Source organism: Perca fluviatilis, chromosome 14 (assembly GCF_010015445.1).
Source record: "Perca fluviatilis chromosome 14, GENO_Pfluv_1.0, whole genome shotgun sequence".
Lineage (NCBI taxonomy): Eukaryota > Metazoa > Chordata > Actinopteri > Perciformes > Percidae > Perca > Perca fluviatilis.
Window position 1 is genome coordinate 36,013,317 of NC_053125.1, and position 23,614 is coordinate 36,036,930.

The 23,614-nt window shown below is 39.4% G+C and overlaps 2 protein-coding genes and 3 pseudogenes across 2 annotated transcripts in view; 1 reads left to right on the forward strand and 4 right to left on the reverse strand.

Annotated features, from left to right (window-relative positions):
• LOC120572762 (zinc finger protein 2-like) overlaps positions 1-14,817 on the reverse strand; it is a 109,183-nt gene extending 94,366 nt beyond the window's left edge. The window contains exons 1-2 of the mRNA XM_039822184.1: positions 14,601-14,817; positions 14,257-14,344 (exon numbers count right to left, since the gene is read on the reverse strand). The gene's annotated coding sequence lies outside the window, so the exon portion shown is untranslated. The remainder of the gene's footprint in view (positions 1-14,256; positions 14,345-14,600) is intronic.
• Positions 1-23,614, forward strand: part of LOC120572754 — a 572,223-nt pseudogene that overhangs the window by 472,724 nt on the left and 75,885 nt on the right.
• Positions 1-23,614, reverse strand: part of LOC120572791 — a 363,596-nt pseudogene that overhangs the window by 51,979 nt on the left and 288,003 nt on the right.
• Positions 1,796-4,796, reverse strand: LOC120573497 (zinc finger protein 829-like). Its single transcript, XM_039823255.1, has 2 exons — positions 4,792-4,796; positions 1,796-4,248 (listed from the first exon to the last, which is right to left on the reverse strand). Exons 1-2 carry the CDS (start codon positions 4,794-4,796, stop codon positions 3,600-3,602), a joined length of 654 nt encoding a protein of 217 aa, XP_039679189.1. The 3' UTR covers positions 1,796-3,599.
• Positions 21,705-23,614, reverse strand: part of LOC120573498 — a 35,872-nt pseudogene continuing 33,962 nt past the window's right edge.

The window sequence follows — 23,614 nt, forward strand, 5'->3', positions numbered from 1 at the left end:
TGACATCTCTAATAATAATATAAAACCACACATCTCTTCCCCTCTGACTCCTCCACAATGACACTGATCTGTTTCTGAAACATGAGTTTCTTGGATAAAATAAAAATTGGCACCATTATTCTAATAAACATGTTCTCTTCAAATAATATTAATAATATTAATAATAATTATTATTATTATCACATTTTATCTACCAAGATTAATGAATCAATTAATCAAGGAAATACTTTTTTATGGATTTTTTTATTTAGCACTTTAAAATCAACAACAATGTTACATTCATGAAACATTAAGTAAAAAAAGAAATACTAAGGAAACCCTCAGAGGGCATGCTGGGTAAATGTATTCAGCGATAGATGAAGATGAATATACATAAAATAGATTAAAAAAACATAATACAAGAAAATTAATAAAAACTGAAAAACAGAATCAGCAACGCTATATAAAACAGCATCATCTGCATAAAAATGCATTTTTGTTTTACTATTTACCTCAAAAGAACAGAGCTAAAAGACAGTGAATATTAATGATAGGCTTGGAAGTGTTACCATTGGTAGCTACTGCAGGAAGCATGAAGTAATAATAAATCATCTACCTGCCACATTTCATGTGATTAATGTATCTTACGGAAATTGTGTAATTGATGCACAACGCGCCTGCATTCGTATGATATTGGAGGAAATATGGCGTTCTTTTAAATGCTGTGAAACGACGATCAGTCACCGTTATGTTGCTCTTGTGACGGTTGGGTTTAGGCACCAAAAGTCTAACCAGGATTAGGTTGTGGTTTGGGTTAAAATAAATACTTCCAGGACAGGAAAGTCCTGTTTTGGGACCAAAACACCCCGCCAATCTCCTGCCAAAATGTCAATTTAAACTTTTATTTGAATCAGACTTCCTGTATCCTGATAATTCATCTTTTTTATGAAATACTATTGTTGTATTACGAACTGCAGTAGCATTACACTAACAGGACTGCTACATCACTTATCATCACGTAGTAACATAATTGTCTTTTGCAGAGAGCGATCGAGCTGCAGTGAGAGGAACTAAAGACGTCAGTTACAGACAAATAGTGATCGGACCAAACAGATCAAGAGGAACAGCTGATCTTCTGATTAATCGTTGTGACTTATGTGTTCACTACAATGTCTTTTTGTTCCAATATATACCTGATGATGTTTGTATTCCGACCGCAGAACAACTTGTCAAACATTTAGAGTTTGAACACAAACACTAAAGAGAACAAGAAGATCTGATTAAATAAATCTGTCAAATATGTTTAATATTGTTTTTTTGTGTTCAGAGTTCCCAGCAGAACCAGAAGTTGTCTATAAAAAAACCCTGCAAAACTGCTCAGGAAACCCTGTTCTTAGCATGAAGCATGCACAGAGTACTTGACCTGGCCTCAACTTCAGTCCAACTACAATTTCAAAGTTGCGCCACCAGACATTTTGCATTGAGACCAACTTATCACCAGAAACTTAATATAGTGAGTTGAAGTATCTACTTTAACATAGTTTACAATGCCATTACGTATTTTTTTCAGTTTAATTCAAAATCAAAGTAAGATGAGCAATTTAAAGTTCTCCTTTTTACAGTGAACAAATCTGAACAGATGTTAAACCATATTCAGAGACGGAAAATACAAATAGTGAATATAAAATGTAAAATATACATTATGAATTGAAAGGTACACAAAGTAAGAAAAGATAATGTTAAACTACAAATAATAAAACAAGAATATGTATAAAGCAGACAAAAACAAATAATGGGAACACATCTAATGGGAACACATCTTTAACATATCATTCTCAACACAAAGCTCACATTCTCTCATTTGGAGCTTTTGACCAAATTCCACAGCCTTCTTCAGCTCTTAAACTTCCCCCTGAATCCAACCAGCTGTTTTAGGCATAGCCTAATTATTTTTAGGCTATACCTTAGATTTTGTCATCTCATAGGATTTTTGCTTTTAGATGTTTTATTACAGAGACTATGAATGAGTCTATGAATAAATCTATGAAACAATCTGTTAATTATGGATGGAATTATAGCGAAAATAATTTGCTGGGGGACCCCCTGGCGGGGTCCCTGGACCACACTTTGAGAACCATTGCTGTAGACCACTAACGTTACTGACCTCAATCAAGCTGCTTCCCTCAGAATCAGCTGCCCTGACATCTCTCTCTCTCAATATATTCCAGTGTCCATCTGCTGAATGATATAACGGTACAATAACATTACCAGTGACACTATGAAATTTAGTTTTCAGTGACAACATTCTGTGGGGACTGATATTGTTTTTAATACTATAGAGATAGCAGGCTATCTTAATGGCAAAGAATAGAGAGTTTCGGATAGCTAACTAGGTTTGTTCTTGTATTTCATTCATTCACTCTAGCTAGACTATTGTTTACCATAGCCAACTAAAATATCTCTTTATCTTTACCTCGAGGAAACATAGCTCAAGTTAAGAAAGTAAAAGTCTTAACAATTCCACTCACACATTGTTTGCCCATGTTCAAAAAGCACCTCAAAACATTTCTTTTCACTAAGTGATTTGACCCATAACCCCCCTCCCCCCCTATTTGTTAAGCGACCTTGGGTACCTTGAAAGGCGCTATATAAATCCAAGTTATTATTATTATTATTATTAGTAGTAGTAGTATTAGTAGTAGTAGTAGTAGTAGTAGCAAGTTCAGGCCAAAGATTTGCAATGTGATGAATGCTGCAGCTACTTGCAACGCAGCTTTCTGAAAGCTGCCAGTTTACACCAATGATACGAGACAAGACGGTGTATCGTCTTCATAGCCATTGACTCTTTGTAATTCTGTCTAACTTTTGACTTTCCGCCTTTTTGTAGCTGTATATATTATTTGTTGTTTCTAAATAGGAATTTGGAAAACGTTAGTGATAGTGAGATGCTTGCTACAGTTACATTTCGAGTGAGGAATCGGTGAAAACGTTTTATTTCTCAGATTTACTGCTTTGTTTTTTATGCCGCCTGGCGCTCTTCTCTCTTCAGTTACTTTCTACCTCACTCGTCCACATACCGTTACGTGCACGCAGGCGCTCGTTGAGCCTCCGTCTCTGCATTTTCCACCAGCTGACAGTTCGTGAAATATAAATAAAACATTATTTGGGGGAGCCTAGGAACTGTTTTGGGTAGCTTCATCACCCCTAAAATAGGCTTTAACGACATCAATAGTGATATTAAATTCAACGCTTTTGTAATAATTAAATATTGTAAAACAATTTTTTTTTATCTGGGTTATTCCATGTTGCTTTCTTTCACATAAACATCAAAAATTAAGAACAAATACTCCTTTGTTGCAGCATTAGTTAAATAGCGCTAGCAGTTGAACCCTGAAATCAAAATATTTTATTACAGGAACAAAAGCTAATTTTGAGAATTAATCCCTTCAAAGGGAGGGCGCGTAATATGTAGTCGTGGCCAAGATAACATCCATGGTGTTCAGAAGATCAAGTTACTGCTGGTCAGCCTTCAATGTGGAGAGAAGATCAGAATATAAAACACAGCTATCAGGGCATGAGGAGGAGGCAGGAGGAAACAGCTTGGCTCTGAAACATGTTCACTACGAGGCAGTGTGAATGCGCTGGTGTCTTTTAAGGTGACTACTCTGAGAAAAAGTTGACACACACTGTTGACAGCAATACGGCTTCTCTCCAGTGTGAATAAGCTGGTGTCTTTTAAGGCTACTACTAAGAGAAAAGGTTTTCCCACATTGATCACAGCTGTAAGGTTTATCTCCAGTGTGAATGCGTTGATGGTTTTTTAGTTGACTCTGTCGTATGAAAGCTGCCCCACATTGATCACAGCTGTAAGGTTTATCTCCAGTGTGAATGCGTTGATGGGTTTTTAGGTTACCCTGTTGTGTGAAAGCTGCCCCACATTGATCACAGCTGTATGGCCTCTCTCCAGTGTGAATGCGTTGATGGTTTTTTAGGACACTGTGTCGTATGAAAGCTGCCCCACATTGATCACAGCTATATGGCCTCTCTCCAGTGTGAATGCGTTGATGGTTTTTTAGGTCATTCTGTCGTATGAAAGCTGCCCCACATTGATCACAGCTGTGTAGATTCTTTCCAGTGTGAAGGCGTTGATGGTTTTTTAGGTTATAATGTAGTGTGAAAGCTGCCCCACATTGATCACAGCTGTGAAGATTCTCTCCAGTGTGAACTCTCTGATGAATCTTAAAATATGTAGATGTTGTGAAGGATTTGTCACAGTGCTGACAGTGGTGACGTTTGGGTCCCTCTCCTTCTCTCTGTTTCTATAGCAACCAACAAACAGAAAGAGAGAGTTACAGAAAGAGAGTTAGTGAACAACTTTCTTTAAACCCTGAACTTGCTCTCACTCACAATTTTAACTCTTCATACAATAATTTAAGGCAAAAATAAGGAATATATGTGCCAGTTGGAGACATGTTATTATTGAAGCAAATGTACTCTTTATAATTCTAGTTCTGAAATATTCTACATTTTTCAGGCAAGTTGTAATGAAACAACTGTAACGCTGTAATCAAACAGCGAGAGAAGGCGTGGCAGACGATCGTGGACTGCCTGAATGCATAAGCTGCCTAAAAACATACATTTACTGTTCCGGTGATGTCAGCACAGCGAATGGCTGCTTAAGAGCACAGCTCCTCCAAGAATCAATTTATGTATATAAAATGTCTCGGGCGAAAACGAGAACAAGGGAAGCAACCGGAAAAAAAGGTACTGAACAGCAAACCGAGGTAGTTGGCCGAGAAACTTCTAGCTCACCTCATGGGGAGGCTAGCTCAAACCAAGCCACGGCGGCTAATACTAGCCTAGCTAAAGTTCTGGAGGAGATTCGGGACTTCCGTCAAGATATGAATAAACAATTGTCTTTTTTTTAGGGAGTAAATCACTTGAAACTTGTTTGAGCATAAAGATGCATATTTTATGGCTAGTAGCAAGGTTAAGATAATTTCATATAATGTTAACGGGCTGCTAAATCCCATCAAACGCACAAAAATTCTGACTAAAATAAAGAAAGAGAGGGCACATGTGGAATATTTACAAGAAACCCACTTAAACGATAAGGAGCATGAAAAACTGAAGAGAATGGGATTTACTAACTTGTTTTTTTCATCATATAAGCTAGGACATAGGAGAGGAGTAGCAATTCTTATCTCTAAACAGATCAATTTTGAAAAAAATATCTGAAATTAAAGATAAGGAGGGTAGGTATGTTCTAATAAAGGGAAATATAGATAGAAATATCATAACTTTACTCAATATCTATGCACCACCAAGAAGTGATATGGGTTTTTTTCAGAAGATAATTGATATTATAATAACAGAAGGCCTGCTAATATGTGTGTATGTGTGTGTGTGTGTGTGTGGGGGGGGGGTAATATCCATCTACAGCCACAACTTGACTCCTCAAGTGGTAAAACTGAAACAAAATCTCTATACAGAAAAGTCAACACACTTTTCAAGGATGTGGGACTTATTGATATATGGAGAGACCTATTCCCACAAAGAAGAGATTACACCCACTACTCTGCTCCTCACTCCATATACACAAGAATAGACTATTTCATAACATTTGGAAGGGACAAAGATAAAATACATGCATGTGATATTGGGACAATTGATTTGAGTGACCATGCACCTATATATCTAACGGTTGACCTTGACCTGACACCCCGAAATACTGTGTGGAAACTTAACTACTTAATGATCCTCGTTTCAAACAAGACATCAGGAAAGAAATAAGTGTTTTCCTAGAATTTAATGATAATAATGAGGTCTCACCTCATATACAGTGCCTTGCGAAAGTATTCGGCCCCCTTGAACGTTTCGACCTTTTGCCACATTTCAGGCCTCAAACATAAAGATATAAAACTGTAATTTTTTGTGAAGAATCAACAACAAGTGGGTCCCAATTATGAAGTGGAACGAAATTCATTGGCTATTTCAAACTTTTTTAACAAATAAAAAACTGAAAAAGTGGGCGTGCAAAATTATTCAGCCTCTTTACTTTCAGTGCAGCAAACTCTCTCCAGAAGTTCAGTGAGGATCTCTGAATGATCCAATGTTGACCTAAATGACTAATGATGATAAATAGAATCCAGCTGTGTGTAATCAAGTCTCCGTATAAATGCACCTGCTCTGTGATAGTCTCAGAGGTCCGTGTAAAAGCAGAGAAGAGAGCATCATGAAGAACAAGGAACACACCAGGCAGGTCCGAGATACTGTTGTGGAGAAGTTTAAAGCCGGATTTGGATACAAAAAGATTTCCCAAGCTTTAAACATCCCAAGGAGCACTGTGCAAGCGATAATATTGAAATGGAAGGAGTATCAGACCACTACAAATCTACGAAGACCCGGGCCGTCCCTCTAAACTTTCAGCTCATACAATGAGAAGACTGATCAGAGATGCAGCCAAGAGGCCCATGATCACTCTGGATGAACTGCAGAGATCTACAGCTGAGGTGGGAGACTCTGTCCATAGGACAACAATCAGTCGTATACTGCACAAATCTGGCCTTTTATGGAAGAGTGGCAAGAAGAAAGCCATTTCTTAAAGATATCCATAAAAGTGTCGTTTAACACTGAGAGCACGTCTAGATCGTCCACGATCTAACACGGCACCTCTGATAAATATTTATATTATTTAATGAAAGTTTAATCGATTTTCTTACCGTTTTTTTCAGCTGAAAGCTAACGAGTTAGCCATCACGGCCCTGTCTTTGGTGTCTTTGTAGCCTTTACAGAAGGTTTTATATCCAGCCTGGAAGTTGTGCCTCTTTACGGAGTTATTCAGCAATAAATCCACACTCTTACATCCAAGATTTATCCACTTGATGTCCGTAATTTATCTCGTTTTCGGTCAGTTTCGGCGCTAGCTGTTAGCCGACTTCAACAGCTAATAGCTAATAAGCTACTGATCACAGTGATGTCTGTTTTATCTTCGTAGCCTTTACAGAAGGCTTTCTATCCAGCCTGGAGCTCGTGCGTCTTTACGGAGTTGTTCAGCAATAAATCCAAACGCTTACATCCAAGATTTATCCACTCGATGTCCATAATTTATCACTTTTTCGGTCATTTGTTCAGCTACATCTGTGTAGCTGCCGTCCAGTATAAATCTCCCATGATGCTTTGCAAGTGTGTTTACGTTTTTCAACAAATGAGAATCCAGGTCCGTCACAGTGGAAAGGTGGGTTCACGGACCGATGGAAATCGAAAACCGAAGATAACAAACAGTAAAGTGAAAAAGAGAGATAATGGCATCACTGTTTAGATATTTGGGATACATTTGGGCCTTTTTTTGAAGAAATGTAAATAGTTTGTCAGTTATATGAGTTATAACGTTTATTATGTTTATTTTTGCACTGGATGACTCCAAATATATAGAACTGTTTTAGACAACACAAATTCTTGTGTACCATTTCTCTGTTTGTGATATCAATACATTTGAACATTATTATTTTGATTATTGGCAAAAGCGTCTGGACTTTTTTTGAAAAAATGTATATATTTTGTCAACTTTATAAGTTATAATGTTTATTTCTTCACAGTTTGACACCCAAGACATATGGGAACTGATTTAGACAGGAGATTGGCTTAGCTTTTATTGTTCTGTGTGTGATATCAATAAATATCTGTGAGATTCATTTTCCGTTTTATTTATTTATTTGTTTTTAAGGTCATACAACCTTTTTTTACATTCAATTGACCTCACTACAGCACAAATATTCTAAAAGCCCAGTTTTTCCTGAAAAAAATGATGTACATTGATTGACTGTGGACAACAGGGTTGATGTTTTACAAGCTTTTTTAGAAAATAAAACCAGACGGAAAAGTAATTGTAAAAATGGCCTTAGGTTCCTGAGGGTTAAAGTTTGCCAAAAGCCACCTGGGAGACACACCAAACATGTGGAAGAAGGTGCTGTGGTCAGATGAAACCAAAATCGAACTTTTTGGCAACAATGCAAAACGTTATGTTTGGCGTAAAAGCAACACAGCTCATCACCCTGAACACACCATCCCCACTGTCAAACATGGTGGTGGCAGCATCATGGTTTGGGCCTGCTTTTCTTCAGCAGGGACAGGGAAGATGGTTAAAATTGATGGGAAGATGGATGGAGCCAAATACAGGACCATTCTGGAAGAAAACCTGATGGAGTCTGCAAAAGACCTGAGACTGGGACGGAGATTTGTCTTCCAACAAGACAATGATCCAAAACATAAAGCAAAATCTACAATGGAATGGTTCACAAATAAACATATCCAGGTGTTAGAATGGCCAAGTCAAAGTCCAGACCTGAATCCAATCGAGAATCTGTGGAAAGAACTGAAAACTGCTGTTCACAAACGCTCTCCATCCAACCTCACTGAGCTCGAGCTGTTTTGCAAGGAGGAATGGGCAAAAATGTCAGTCTCTCGATGTGCAAAACTGATAGAGACATACCCCAAGCCACTTACAGCTGTAATCGCAGCAAAAAGTGGCACTACAAAGTATTAACTTAAGGGGGCTGAATAATTTTGCACGCCCAATATTTCAGTTTTTTATTTGTTTAAAAGGTTTGAAATATCCAATAAATTTCGTTCCACTTCATGATTGTGTCCCACTTGTTGTTGATTCTTCACAAAAAATTACAGTTTTATATCTTTATGTTTGAGGCCTGAAATGTGGCAAAAGGTCGAAACGTTCAAGGGGGCCGAATACTTTCGCAAGGCACTGTATTATGGGATACTATGAAGGCGGTTTTAAGAAGCAGGGTTCGTACACCTTTTCTAAGGTCAAATTCAAGCACTTTTAAGGTCCATTTTAAAAGCTTTTTCCAGCACCTTACACCACCATAAAAATATATACCAATACATAGTCAAAATTATTATTTAGTGTTTTTGTCACATTAACAGACATAATACTATAAACAGCCAAAATTGTGTTTCGAAATAGCAGAAGGATCAGATATTTAAGGAAAACACGTTTTATTTTTCAAAATGTATCACTGTCTAAGAAGACTTTGCTTGCTATCTATCCTGCCTGAGTCAATGTAAAAACAATTACCCCAAACTAAATCACTCGACAGGTTCACTTCACTAACCCTGAATTAGCACCTTTAAAATGTTTAACCTCTTCATGGTTCATGACATAACATACAGTAAGACAGCTATGGAGAGGGGCACTGAGTGGGAGGATCTGAGCCAAATAACATGCAGCTGGGTCATTCTGGGTCACAATCCAGGAAAAAAGGTGGTGCACCCCCTTAGATTTTGCTGAAAGGTTATGCTACCCTTAATGTCCTCTTACACTTTTTTTTCCAAATCTAGGGCATGCCGTACAAACTTGTAATGGTTCAGTCATATTGACATGGTTGTCTTCCAACCTACAAAGTTTGGGCTGACTATGAATTAATGTCCAAATATTGCTTCCCAGATAATGTGATTTTCAGGCTGTAAAACTGAAGACATAAGATTTGAACAGAAATATTTTACAGGCCTTGGTTTTGGGACACATTCTTGATATAGACAAAGTTTGAACTAAATCTGAGACAGTGCAACAACAACAACCTGTAATTCCATTTTAACCCAGAAGACTGACAGTGCACCTGCCTGGTAAATAGCCTATATTAATTGAAAAAAATTGTACTTCATTGCCAAGACATCTACATACTGGAATACAGCATAAATATTGCATAAGGCCATCCTCAACCTTACAGTAGGCTACTTGTATGACACTCCATCTGACACGATTTCTGTTCAGCAATCAACGATTGTTATACACTGGGTTTCAGGTTTTAATTTGCGGATAGTTAACGTTACAGTGATGTAACTTTGGCTATGTTCACTGCATATTCCACAAATGAACGTGCCATAATGGACAAGCAATACTAACATTACATTATCACACCAAGTACTCTCAGTCACTTAGCCTGCGAATTCCTAGCTAGAAGTTACTAGCGTCAACAAATCGGCGCTAACTGGCGCTAACGTGTACAGCAGGCTACTTCAGTTGGCTTATTTGAAACTTACTTCATGTGACTCGAGAGCGCAGACTCGCCCATTGTGAAAAGCTGCACGTGTTTTTGCAGACTTTACAAGAGGCAACTCGTAGGGCTTGTCCCCGTTTAATCCATAATTTGTATTTTTCATTTTCCAACCAACGTTCATTGAAACGACAACCTGCCGGCACGCCAAGACCCGCCCTTCAATACCATTTATTGGCCAGGTGTCCATGAAGCTTACGCAAGGTAGCATAACCGTGACCAATCGTATCCTAACCTTAACCACTCGAGGTGAAATGCCTAACCCCATCCAATCGAGCTGCTTCCTAGGGCGGGTCTTGGCGTGGTGGCAGATTGCATTCACACAGCGAGCAGGTTTAATTTTAGGCTCTCCAACATTTTATTTCTCCATTTAATAAACAAACTATTCAGTAAGTTAGGTATTTGTTGTCAAAGAAATACAGTTATAATTTCAAGCATTTTATCCAAAATTCAAGCACTTTTCAAACCTTGAAAACAACATAAAAATTCAAGCATTTTCAGGTATGAACCCTGAAGAGGGAAAATTATAGCAATAGCTGCACATAAAAAAAGACAAAGAAAAAAGGCTTTAGAGGAACTGCAACAAAAATTGAAGAATGTAGAATTGAAACATAAGACCTGTTCAGATGGAAATACATTTCAGGAAATTGAGAAAATCATAAATGAAATTAGAAGCTTAACCACACAAGACATTAAAAGAAACTTCATGTACCTGAAACAGAGATATTATGAAAGTGGCCCAAAATCAATGAAAATATGTTTATGGGTCCATCAGTGCCCTGCGCTACTTAAAAATCATCTTCAGCAGTCTATTTGCGTTGATTTACATGATAAAAATAGCAAAACCGGCTGTTGATCAGCTAAGCCCACTCACCAGTTTCTTGCCTTTCATAGCTTAAGTGGGGTCGCTTTAACAAAACGTTACTATGAGAAAATCGAGGATATGGAGAAAAAAGTTATGAGAAGTAATGCTTGACGCAATGCTAGCTAGGGCTGGGCGATATATCGATATAAACAAATATATCGATATATTTTTAAATGAGATATGGAATTAGACCATATCGCATATATCGATATAGTTCAAATGTGATCCTTGCTCCCATAGATATGTCGCCGTGAGGTTCTAAACATACGTCAAAACCCGCCGCCATCTTGGAACAGGGGTCCGAAGCATTCAGATCAACGCTAAAGATGCCGGACTTTTGTACTGCTTAATTATGTTCGATAGAGGAAATGAAAAGAACAAACAGCAATGGATAACATTTAACAGGTGACAATGTGTTTTATGATTATATATGCCGCCGACCAGCAATCTGAGCTCGCGGCAGCGGAGGGGAGAGCTCCGTGGCCGACGCAGCGTCTCTTCCCGGGCAAAAAACACAGCGCGCTCGCTGCTGCGCCGGGTCTCCGCTGATCCAGATCGGACCAGCCAAAGACAGAGTTGTGATCGGTAGGATCTTACACGTAGTCCAGGACGAACTGTATGTCGATATCGGCGAAAGTTCCACTAAGTTTGCCGGCGGCGGCGACGAGGAGAGGCTACAGCGGGGCAGCGACCGTCTGCGGCTGCAGGATCTGGAGCTCACTGCCCGTTAAAATTACATGTAACGCATAAATACATACAGAAATAAATAGTGGAGGAATGAGCCTGGACATTTCAGTCTGTTTAAACTTCACCTTGAAGCAGAAACTTTTAGTTCAGAAGGGTGAAGTTTCCGTTTGGACTCAGATCTGTGAACCGATCATAATAAATTTCTTTGTTTTGTAGTCGATAGTTCATCTTTTAGTTTATTTAAGTGGAAGCAGTATCAAGTGGAAGAATGGGACTATAACCTAGGCTTACAGGCATGAGGCATTACAATTTTTGAACAAAGTAGATTATATTAATATCAAAAGCTTAATTGACCGACGAAATCACAAATAGCCTATGGAGCTTTGATTTCAAAAAGTTACTCCTGTTATACAGTATTTAGGTTTACATTTTATTGTTATTTGAACAGCTGAGCATTTAATCATGAACCAGGTGAAGAAACCGGTTTATTATTTATTTGATTTTGCAACTGTTTCTATGACACTACTTGTGACATGTCATATTTGATTTGGGCTTTGACTGAACATTTGCTCTCACTTCGCGGAAAAAATATCGGGATATATATCGTATATCGATATTCAGCCAAAATATATCGGGATATGACTTTTGGTCCATATCGCCCAGCCCTAATGCTAGCTAACCAACAGCAAGCAAAGTCAAGGGCAATACTTCTAGACATTAACCATAGTAAATCCATGGGCACGCACCATTTGAAAATAATTGTTTTTTTTTTTTTTTTTTTTTTTTTTTTTTTTTTTTTTTTTTTTTTTTTTTTATTTTTTTTTTTTTTTTTTTTTTTTTTTTTTTTTTTATAAATATAGAGAGAGAGAGAGAGAGAGAAGAAAAAAAAGAGAGCCTTTCGGGGCAGGGTTGTTGTTCATGATGCTCGGGACAAATACCAAAAGTATCTTTTTTATCGCCAAAATGCAACCTAGGGTGTTTTTGTGAATGTACCCGAGTCAAACTATTAGTTTCAAAGCATAATTAGGACAGAAGCGCCACTTTTAAGAATCACCCTTTTCTCGTTTTTCAGTCAAATGGCGTTTTGAATTGGAGAGCTAGGGGCGCTACTATGATAGCATCAAAATCACTGTTTTTAAAACACTAAGAAGGCTTCGACCCAGCATGAGACTTTGCTCCAAGTATCACCAGGGGCTCTACACATGAACTCAGCATTGACAACATTGGTTGTTTACACAGAGTTTACTAATAAAGGTTTTGAATGACCTACTTTAGCTGTTGGTGTTTCTGGGCGCTGCCATCTCGCTAGTCAAAAAGTGTTGACAACAGTGTCAAGACAATAAAAGATCCGCAGCTAGAAGAAACACTGTGGTTCACGCTTGCCGACAAACATACTGCTATTTTGGCGTGCAGTTTTCTGGTTACTTATTTCCTATTTACTTGTTTGGTGGAGGCAATCCAGAATAATCAGACACCCGCCCCAAGCAGGCTAGCTGTTAGCCTGGTAAGGAGCAGGCTAACTGTTAGCCTGGACAGGAGCAGGCTAACTGTTAGCCTGGACAGGAGCAGGCTAGCTGTTAGCCTGGTCAGGAGCAGGCTAACTGTTAGCCTGGTCAGGAGCAGGCTAACTGTTAGCCTGGACAGGAGCAGGCTAACTGTTAGCCTGGACAGGAGCAGGCTAGCTGTTAGCCTGGTCAGGAGCAGGCTAGCTGTTAGCCTGGTCAGGAGCAGGCTAACAGCTAGCCTGGATAGGAGCAGGCTAGCTGTTGTGACTGATCAGTATTTTGAAGAAGACATGAACATCATTAATAAATGAGAAATCATGAGGATTCAAATACCTTAATTGATGCATTAATTATTAACGTATTGTTCCTGCATTAAGTCATGCATGAGATACTATTAATCCTTGTACATTACTGATAGTTCATCAAGTTCTACATTAATTAATTAATGCTTTTAATGGACCCTTATTATAAAGTGTTACCAGTCATTGGCCTTAGCAATAAACCAGCTGTTCTTTAATGTCACCAACTGTCTTTGTATATTTTTTTTAGTATTGTTTTTAAAAGTATTGCTTTAGCACCGGTATCTGTAAAAACCCAAATGATAGCCAACCCTAGTCATGGCTAGAGAGGTGAACATACCCCCCACTGAGTTTAAAGCCAGCTGGGGGGGTGCAGACCAATGTTGTGGTGTAATGAATAGTGTTTACGGAGGACAAGTTGAGTTTCTAAACCCTTTCAGATGGTTCTCTCCACAAGACTAAAAGGTATTAGCATCAACTGTTGATGTGAACTGAGTTACCACCGGAGAACGTTAAGTCTCTAATACCACTTGAGCATTACAAAGTTCAAAAACATATCCCTTAAAGTACATTTAGAACAGATATAATATGTGTGATTAATAACGAGTTAACTAGGGACAGTCATGAGGTTAATCGTGATCCAATATTTTAATCGATTGACAGCCCTAATTTACATAAAATGATCCAATATTTAATAATAATGTCAATCAATCAATATTAATGCTGCATTGTCGTGGCCTTCCGGTTTATTTTAGGGGAACTATTCTTGATATCTAAAGTAAAGAGGAGATCCATGGAGCATCCAATGACTAAACTAATCCAAACACTCGGAGTCAAAGTGATCTCACCTTTTGTGGAGAACTCATTCTTGTTCTTCAGGGGGAACTAATTCAGACGGACGTCCTGAAGTCAGAAGGGTCTCGTCCCACAGATGAGCTGTGAAGACAACAACCAGAGACACACCATGAGACAGGAGACACTCCACACTAGAACATCACTATACTCATATACTATCAGCTGATCACCACACAGAGACACACCATGAGACAGGAGACACTCCACACTAGAACATCACTATACTCATATACTATCTGCTGATCTACACACAGATAATTATTATTTTTAACACATGGCGCGTGGATCAACAACAAAGGAACAAAATAAAAAGGAGAAGATGATGGCGCTTCCCTACCTGGAGTCTGTCCTAAACCTCCAGTCCCCGTCCTTTCCTGGCTTATTAATATTCCTGTAGTCCGGAAGTGTCCACAGATGGAAAGAATTCCTCCAGGTTAGGAATATTGTCCTGTAGAGTCCATGCTAACTGTCTGCTAACTTCATGTGCCGACCTCGTTCCGTCTCCTCGCGCTGCACCGTGTTCCCGGGTACGATTGTTTTCTTCACGTTGCTGCCTACACAAAGAGACTTTCCCCGCCTTTTTCTGTTTAGTTTTCACCCCGGGACAGCCCCCGACGTCCAGCAAGCGCTCCCACTGTGGAGCGCCAATACGCTGCGTCTGTCAGTACCCGATCCGTTCCACCTGCACAATCCGTTCTGCGCATGTGCAAGATGACACGTATGCCATGACGTAGGCGCAGATGATAATGCTGCGTTCATGCCACCTCGAAATAACAGGCACCGCCCCACTGGTTACGTTGTTTCTGCAGTCTAAAATAACGTTAGGTCAAACTTAATGGGAAAAGCAGGCTACAGCTAAATTAAGACATTACAGTAATAACAATAAAGACAAGTATTGAGTGATTGTATTTTAAATGAGCACAAGTAAAGTAGAACTGACGTAACAGCTGTTATATATGTTAACGTTTATTTTCAAGTTTTATTTTGAGGGTCTTTTAAAGTTTACATGCTGTCTCAGCTAGCGGTTAGCCGAATTAGCTGTTAGCTAAACTAACGTTAGCTTAACTGTGGAAGCTAACGGCAGACCGCTGCAATCAGCTAGCGGTTAGCCAAATTAGCCGTTAGCTAAACTAACGTTAGCTTCCCGGTGGAGGCTAACGGCAGACCGCTATAATCACCTAGCGGTCCGCCGAATTAACCGTTAGCTACCGCTATAATCACCTAGCGGTCTGCCGAATTAGCTATTAGCTAACTAACGTTAGCTGGAGGCTAGCGTGTGAACATCTTGCGCATGCGCAGAACGGATCGTGCAGGTGGAAGCGGTGCCGTTATTCCAAGGTGGTGGTGGAATGAACGCAGCATTATCATCTGCGCCTACGTCATGGCATACGTGTCATCTTGCACATGCGCAGAACGGATTGTGCAGGTGGAACGGATCGGGTACTGACAGCGTCATCTCTCTGAGCAGCCATCTTAGAAACAGCTCTCATTGGCTATCAACACGTCAATCATGGCAGCTGTAGCCAATCACGTTCCCTTTCCAACCGTACATAGCGTGATAGAAACATCCAATGGGAGCCAGTCCTAATGAATGCGCAACAGAGCTAAGTCCCGCCTCCCAGAGCCAGCAGCCACATCCATGTGATTTATGAGAACAAATATGATCAACAGTGTTTGGATGAATGTTAAAAGGTTTTGGAAGTCATTTTAAGTCTTTAGTATGTTTTTTTATAATAGCATAGAAGTGAGTAAAAGCATTTAGCAAAATGTGGTCACTTGGAGAGGTTTAGGAGAGGTTGTGGAGATGATGGCTCCCATTAGGTTAGGACTAGAGATCTGAAACTTCATAGAGGTCTTGTTGACAAGGTCTAGAAGGTATGTGTTGTGTTGTGTTGTGTTGTGTTCTCCATAGTGTGGCACAAAGTATCTTTTAGTTATTTTACCAAAATAACTATTTTGAACCATGTTTGAACCGCTGTAGTGTATGTTGTGTTTTAATCACATGCTAATCCAGCCCATTTCCATAAACTAGAAGAATGTAGGTTTCTAATGAAGTCTCATACATGCATTCTGGCCTCGTAGTTCTTCTGTTAGAAGCTTTTCCCTTTGGGGAAGGGAAATAGACCAAAATCAGGCAACAGAGGTTAAAGCAGAATGAGCCTCATGCAGCTACAAAGAGACATTGAGGGTCACATTTACATTCTTTAGATGTGTTTTTCACCGGCAACTCTTCATAACATACAAGGCATCAGACGGCCCCCCCACTTCCATGGATCCATCCCAATTCTTCTAGCAGATGGTGACGTTGATGAGAACACAGCTAGAAGTTAATACATGAAGTCAAAGCCAACTGTGAGAGCTGAAGGGCAGCAACAAGTCTGTTAGTTCTACCTCCATCTGAAGCCCCCATCCTTACTATCTTCACTACTACACTTATGGTTGGATTTAAATTAAATTGCCTGTATATAGAACAAGCTTGCTGAATTTTAAATGGTATCACTATGCCACTCGCTCTAGGGACTCCTTGGTCCTAAATATTCCCTTTGTTAGGACAGAATTAGGCACAACTGCATTTGAATATGATGCCCCATATAAATGGAATAACCTGCAGTCCTTAATGAAATGGTACAGCCTGATTCAATGTAATCAGGGATGTAGTGGAGGCTAAACGCACGTAAACGCCGTTTGCGCACCTCCCAAAATTCGGAAATAGCGTTTACCCACCTCCAAAGTGCGTTTATCCACCTCTGAATAGCCTTTAGTTCCTAAGCCATTTTAAATTAAGCTTATTTTGTTTTAGTTTCTTATTGTTCATTATTAGTTTCATAGGTTGTTAAACCTAAGACGAAGTCTTTCACATTGCGCTGCATACTGTCAGGGCCCTATCTTGCACTCGGCGCAATTGCCTTTGTACACCGACGCATGTATCATTCCTATTTTGCACCCGACGCACAGCGGACTTTTCCCTCCACAGACGCACGTCGGTAAATTAGGGAATGTATTTGCGCTCCTGGGGGCGGTTCAGCGAAAAGAGGAGGCGTGTTCGAGGCAAAACGTTACTTTGTGCTATTCTGCAGTTTCAGAAAACAATTCCGCCATTGACCAGGAAAAACTGTCTAAAGTGGCGGGGCTAGTCTAAAGTCAGTAGCGGCTTATTCAGATGCTATTTTAGGGGCGCGCATGCTTGGCCATAATGTAGCGTGTGCACGCAATGCATACACTTCTCTCATCTAAATGGATGCAGCAGTTCCCATTTTTGCAAACCATACATAATTACAAAGGAAAATATTACTGAAAATGCGCTTCAGGTGTTTGGATAGGTCAGGAGGCTACAGTACAGTCCTCAAAAAGTCGCAGCATTCTTTGTGGCTTGTTGTGTTTTACACAACATTTCCATGAATCATGGATGTGTTGATGACATAAATGAGGAAATATTAGAGGACTTAAGGAGACGTGATGTTGAACTACGGCGGGATCTGGTCCGGAGTAATGCGATGGCTCCTGGTGGAGCGGGTGGACGGAGATGGAGTGGGGGGGAGGAGGAAGGGGCACAACAGGAGCAGGTGGTGCGTTTGGAGGCCCACGCTCCATGGCTGCAGAAATCCTCTCCAGACTTGAGGAGATGCGCCCGAGAGGAGCAGCAACATCGCCACTCGGCCAAGACGGGCATTTATTACTTTGCCGCATCTCGCATCGGCAGCTCCCGCTGGCGTGCGCCAGGCAAATCCGCCGTCATAATAGCAATCTGCCATGGAACAAGCGCCCTGATCTTAAAGGGAATGTGAGATGACGCTCTGATTGGTTTATTGCACGTTACGCCCAAACCACACCTAGCTACTTCAGACCAACCCATTTTAGATTTGCGTCGGGCGCAAGAGTGATTTATCCCGCCGGTAAAATAGCAACAGCGCCCAAGATCCGCCCACAAAGCTACTTGCATTTTGCGTTTCATACTTGCGTTTCAGATCGTTAAAATAGGGCCCTCAGTGTTGACCAATCTCTTGCGGTTTTTGATGTTTAAGCCCACAACGTCGCCTTCCAGGCAGCGATGCCTGGAAGGCACTAGGATTAGCCAATGGTTAAGTGCCTTGAAGTCATGAAGTCAAGGGTCACAGTGCTGCCTTGAAGTCAACGTTGGGGGCTTAGAGCATCTCTTGCGTAGCCAGAAGGAAGCAGCAGACTACATCAAGATTCATCAGTCGCTATCCCAAACTAGCCTACATGTCTCATGTAATGAATTGTAAAAATGGATATCCGGCAATTTTTTAAGCGCCGTCAAGACAGCAGCCCTCCTCTTGATGCCAGCAAACGGCCTCGGCTACAAGCCCAAAGTGAGTGAGCTCGGAAAACAGTACTAAACTTCATGTTTTTAGGTTAATTTGGTTATGTAACTGAGGCAGCAGTAATGATGCAGTGTATTTTGTGTTAAAATGGAACATTTTTGGTTTTATTGTTTTTTTTTGTTTTGCAAAATCGTCTGTTAATGTCGGCAGCCATTACACTTGTTGAAACTACAGTGCAACTTTTATTGTCTTTCTTCTGTTAATTACAGAAACTGAGTTTTCTTTAAATTAAAATATGTGGCACCAGATTCATTCTTCTGTCGTTAATCTGCACCTGCTACATTAGCAATTGGAAAAAAACTGTAATCGACAACTATTTTGATAATTGATTAGTCGGTTTGAGTCATTTTTTAAGACAAAAGTAAAACATTCTTTGATTCCAGCTTGTTAAATGTGAATATGTTCTAGTCTCCTCTGTGACAGTAAACTGAATATCTTCAGACAAAACGAGACATTTGAGGACATCATCCTGGGCTTTTGGGAAAACACTGATCCACATTTTTCTGACATATTATAGACCAAACAACTAATCAATTAATCGAGAAAATATTCAACAGATTAGTGACTATGAAAATAATCCCTAATCCCTAATCATTATGTACAAGTGCATTGCATTGGAAGCCCTGGATATAAAACCTCCCTCTCTATCTCTCAAATGTTTATGTTCTCTCTGTTTTGTCATTTAGTAAACTTTATAGATTTCAACCATATTATTCCTTCTTGAGTCTCTTTAACAATAATTTAGATTAATGTATGAATTGAATAGTGATTGTGTGACCTATGATGAGGGACAACCAGTGATACCCTTGGTAGTACCATCAAATGATAGCCTATAGCGATGTCATCAGGATACACATACACCGGTAGGCAGTGGTCCACCTTACCGGGTGACCATGTCGTGGTCCACCAGAATTTATAGTTTACCCACCTCTTTTTTTACCACTACACCTCTGAATGTAATCCCTTTAAATGTCTTCTTTATGAAGCCATGTAGAATGAATGGACATGTGCATTTGGAGTGTACCATCCTGTAACTGTTCCATGTGTGTACTGTGTAGTACTACTGTATAGTGTATATTAATTGCTATGTTCGGTGGTTCTGTATGTGTTGTAATTGGGTATGGCATGTAATCAGGGCGTCATTGGAAATGAGAGCTTGCTCCTAGGCCTATATAATAATAACAATAATAATAATAAAGTCTCCAGTGTTATTAAAGTAATAAGTGTTTGTTTCCTAGGATGGCAAAGGAAAGTCCCACTCTGCCTCTGATTGGCTAGTACTGGTTGCCTTTCTCAGTGTGATTGGTTAGATTTAGGCATGAGGAGTGAGATTGGTTAGGGTCACGGTGAGAATACCAGGGTAAGCCAATCAGAGGCAGAGTAAGGCGGGACTAGCTTGCCTTCACCATCCTAGGAACATGTGTTTACAGGAAGACAGAATCAGACATAAAGATGAACACAGAGAGATCTACATACACATTTAACTATTAGGAACCAAATATAGCTGCATCTCTAATAAATATAGAATATAACAATGACCAACAAACAGGTCAAAGGGTTTCTGTAACTTAATGAGGGTAGAAATAGTGGATGGGGACGGTGCAGAGAGAGAAGAGTTCATAAAGTAGACTGAGGTCAGTCAGTGCTCTCTGTGTGTGTGTGTGTGTGTGTGTGATCAGTAAAGATGGCTGCTGCTTCCTCTGCTGCTCTAACTCAACTCTTACCTATCTGCCTCATCTCATTTCTAGTCCCAGTCTGTCTTCAAACTGCAGAAGGACTTGGAGTGAAAGCAGCGTTCTGCTTTCTGTGCATCGTTCCACCCAGTAGTTCCCAGTCAGGATCTGGATCTTGTGATCTCATTAAGTTACAGGAGGAAACGCTGCACTGGTGATCGGTGAGGAGGAGGAGGAGGAGTTTAATTCTGCTACCATTACAGTTTTTTCCAACTGCTAACACACTACAATGACAAGCATAGCACAATTATTTAAAAAAATAACTTCTTCTCAAGTCTCCAAAAGTCTAAACACATGTTCTGCTTTACAAACATTTAGCAATTCAAAATGTCACTTTTTAAATGCACTGAACATGGTTCTCTGCATAAAACACAACAATCTGACAAAAAGTCACATTCAAAATGACTCTACATGAGCTGATTGGCCAATTTATAATGTATGTTCCACCTGGCCAATCACCTCAATGGGTCATTGTTACCACTTCAATCAGGAAGTAAGTACTATGATGCCTCTTGTTTTAATATTTTTTTTTCTTTTTCAGTTGACTGTTTTTTTGTGAGTATATTTTTGTTTAGTCCAATGTAAATATATCTGCTGTGCATATGTTGCACTGACTTGTTTGGTGAAAAATAAAAACATAAATGTTTCAACAGCATGTGTATCTGTAAATATTTCTGTGCATGTGAACAATCTGAAGAACTATTTTAGTATTATAGTAAAGCATACTGAAGATGAGAGTGCTTTTCATGATGCCCAACAGTGTGTAGTTGGTTAGACCAACATCTGGTAATATGAATGAAGTGTGTGCAGTTTGGAGCTAAAGTTTGATTTTGATAATGCTAGATGTAGTTTTGGTTGCAGTACTTCATTTTGCAGGATATATATGAGGTATTTTGCAGTTTGGGTGTGTGGTTTTGTGAATTGTGTTAAGTATTTTGATAAAACCAGCCTAGTTTGCGAAATTGTGTTTTAACAATTGGAAAAAAACTGTAATAAAACGGTAGAAACACCGTGGCCACACCGCTGTGAAAGCTGCCCCAACATCATTTATCAGAGTCTGGTTGTCACAATATCATCACCAGATTCTCCCATGTCTCACATGACTCTATCACTGGAATACTTTATTGTAAGTGCAATGATAAGTTAAAGTCCAATAAGTACTTCATTAAACTGTATGAATGTGAGTCCCAGCCCAGGATAGTGTGTGGAGAGGGTCCACACCTTCTGGTTTCTCGGAGTCCTGATCTCCGCTGACATCTCCTGGACAGACAACATCCCAGCGCTCATCAAGAAGGCTCAACAGGGGCTCCACTTCCTGAGGGTCCTCAGGAAGCCCCAGCTGGACTCCAACCTGCTGCTGACCTTCTAGTGCTGGTCCATGGAGAGCCTGCTGACGTACTGGATCACAGTCTGGTAGGGCAGCTGCACCGGGGCACACAGGGAGGGGCTCCACACAGTAGTTAAGATCAGTGGCTGCCCTCCCCCCTCCCTGAGGGACATCTCCACCTGCTGCTGCCTCAGTAGAGCAGAAAACATCACCAAGGACTTGGATTGGATTTCATTACTGTGTAATATCATTATTTCACACTGAGTATTACACTGTGTACAAACCATATTTATCTTTCTATTTTTATATTTATTTATATAGCGTCTCAGAACTGTGCACCTTACCCCGTTTTATCTTTTGCACTACTTATTTTATTCCATGTTTTTATATTTCTCTTACTTACATGTTGACACTGGAACAGGAGTTGCTTCTATCTGGTTGTACATGTGTATAATGACAATAAAAGGAATTCTATTCTATTCTATGACTTTTTATGACAAACTAAACTATGACTTTTTTTGGACATTTTATGACATTTTTCATTCTTTTTTCTTCAAAATTTTTGACATACTATACCATGACTTTTTTTCAACATACTATAGTATTATGTTTTTTCGACATACTATAGGAAACTTTTTCGACATACTATAGGAAACTTTTTCTACGTACTATTCTATGACATTTTTTCGACATACTATACTAGACTTTCAGAGAACCGTAAAATATTCCACTCTTGAATAATACATTCTTGCTGTTATTTAACATTTTTACTAATTTAAATCATTCCAACTTTTCTCACTGCTTTACCTTCTTCTTACACATTAAAGCCATCAATCTAGTTCAGCTTTAGCAATTTAGCTTCTCAGCATTCACAAGCATTTTCTACAGAATTTCAAATGTGACACATACATTTATAATAAACTGATCTTGAGATATTTTTTTCCATAAGTAATTTTTATTTCCCTGTCCAATGAAAACCATGTATCTCCAGATGTGTGTTGATGTTGAATGTTTGTGATAAACTGAAGGATGATATGGAGTCATAAGAGTGTCATAAAGAAGAATACACCTGTAAAAAAGTAAGGAACCTAATGTGAAAGTTATATTCTATTCATTTATTTAAGAAGAGGACAGAGTAAATTAATAAAACAAATGTTTATACATGGGTTAAAATGACAGAATTAGCCAAAAGCTCGCAAACCTACCCCCCAAATAAACCAGCTGGTCTATCCACAATTAAAGAAACTGTTCAGTAACACACATAACAAACATCATATTCAGCATCTTACTGAGGTATTACTAATTACTGAAATAAAACATATGTAAAACATATTTTCCATCTGTGAAATGTTATTCCATGTTGCTTAATTTAGCATTTCTTTTAGATGAACATCCAAAAGCAGTACAAAAATCTTTTTCTGAGTCTTTAAGATCAGCTTTCTGTCTCAAGATGGCGGCAGCACAGACGCAGTTTAAACGGGGACAAAAGTCTGCTCTCAAGTCTCAGTCATCAGCTGATTCCAGCAGCCTTCAGGCTGAACAGGAAGTGACAGAAACACTGTGTTCCGTTTCTGATTTAATAAAATGTTATCAGACCCATATATCAGCTCCTACACAGTCTCCAGTTGTTCTTATTATGACAGAGTAGCTGTCAGAATGCTCTACATGAGATCTGTTGCTGATTTTAATTACCAACAGACTGTAGATGATCTGTAATCTGAACAGATTTAGTCTCTCTGACTTCTAAACATCACTATCAGCCTCACAACATGTGTTCTGTACACAATAAGCCTTTAAATCAGACAAATAGATAAAATCCCTCCAAATCAAAATGAATAAAAAGTTTATATAAAACGTCATCATGTTGAGTTGATTTTGAACCAATCAGCTGTTAGATCAGCTGAGAGGCCGGTGTTTCCCAACATGCCCCTGGGTCCGCCTGGGTCTT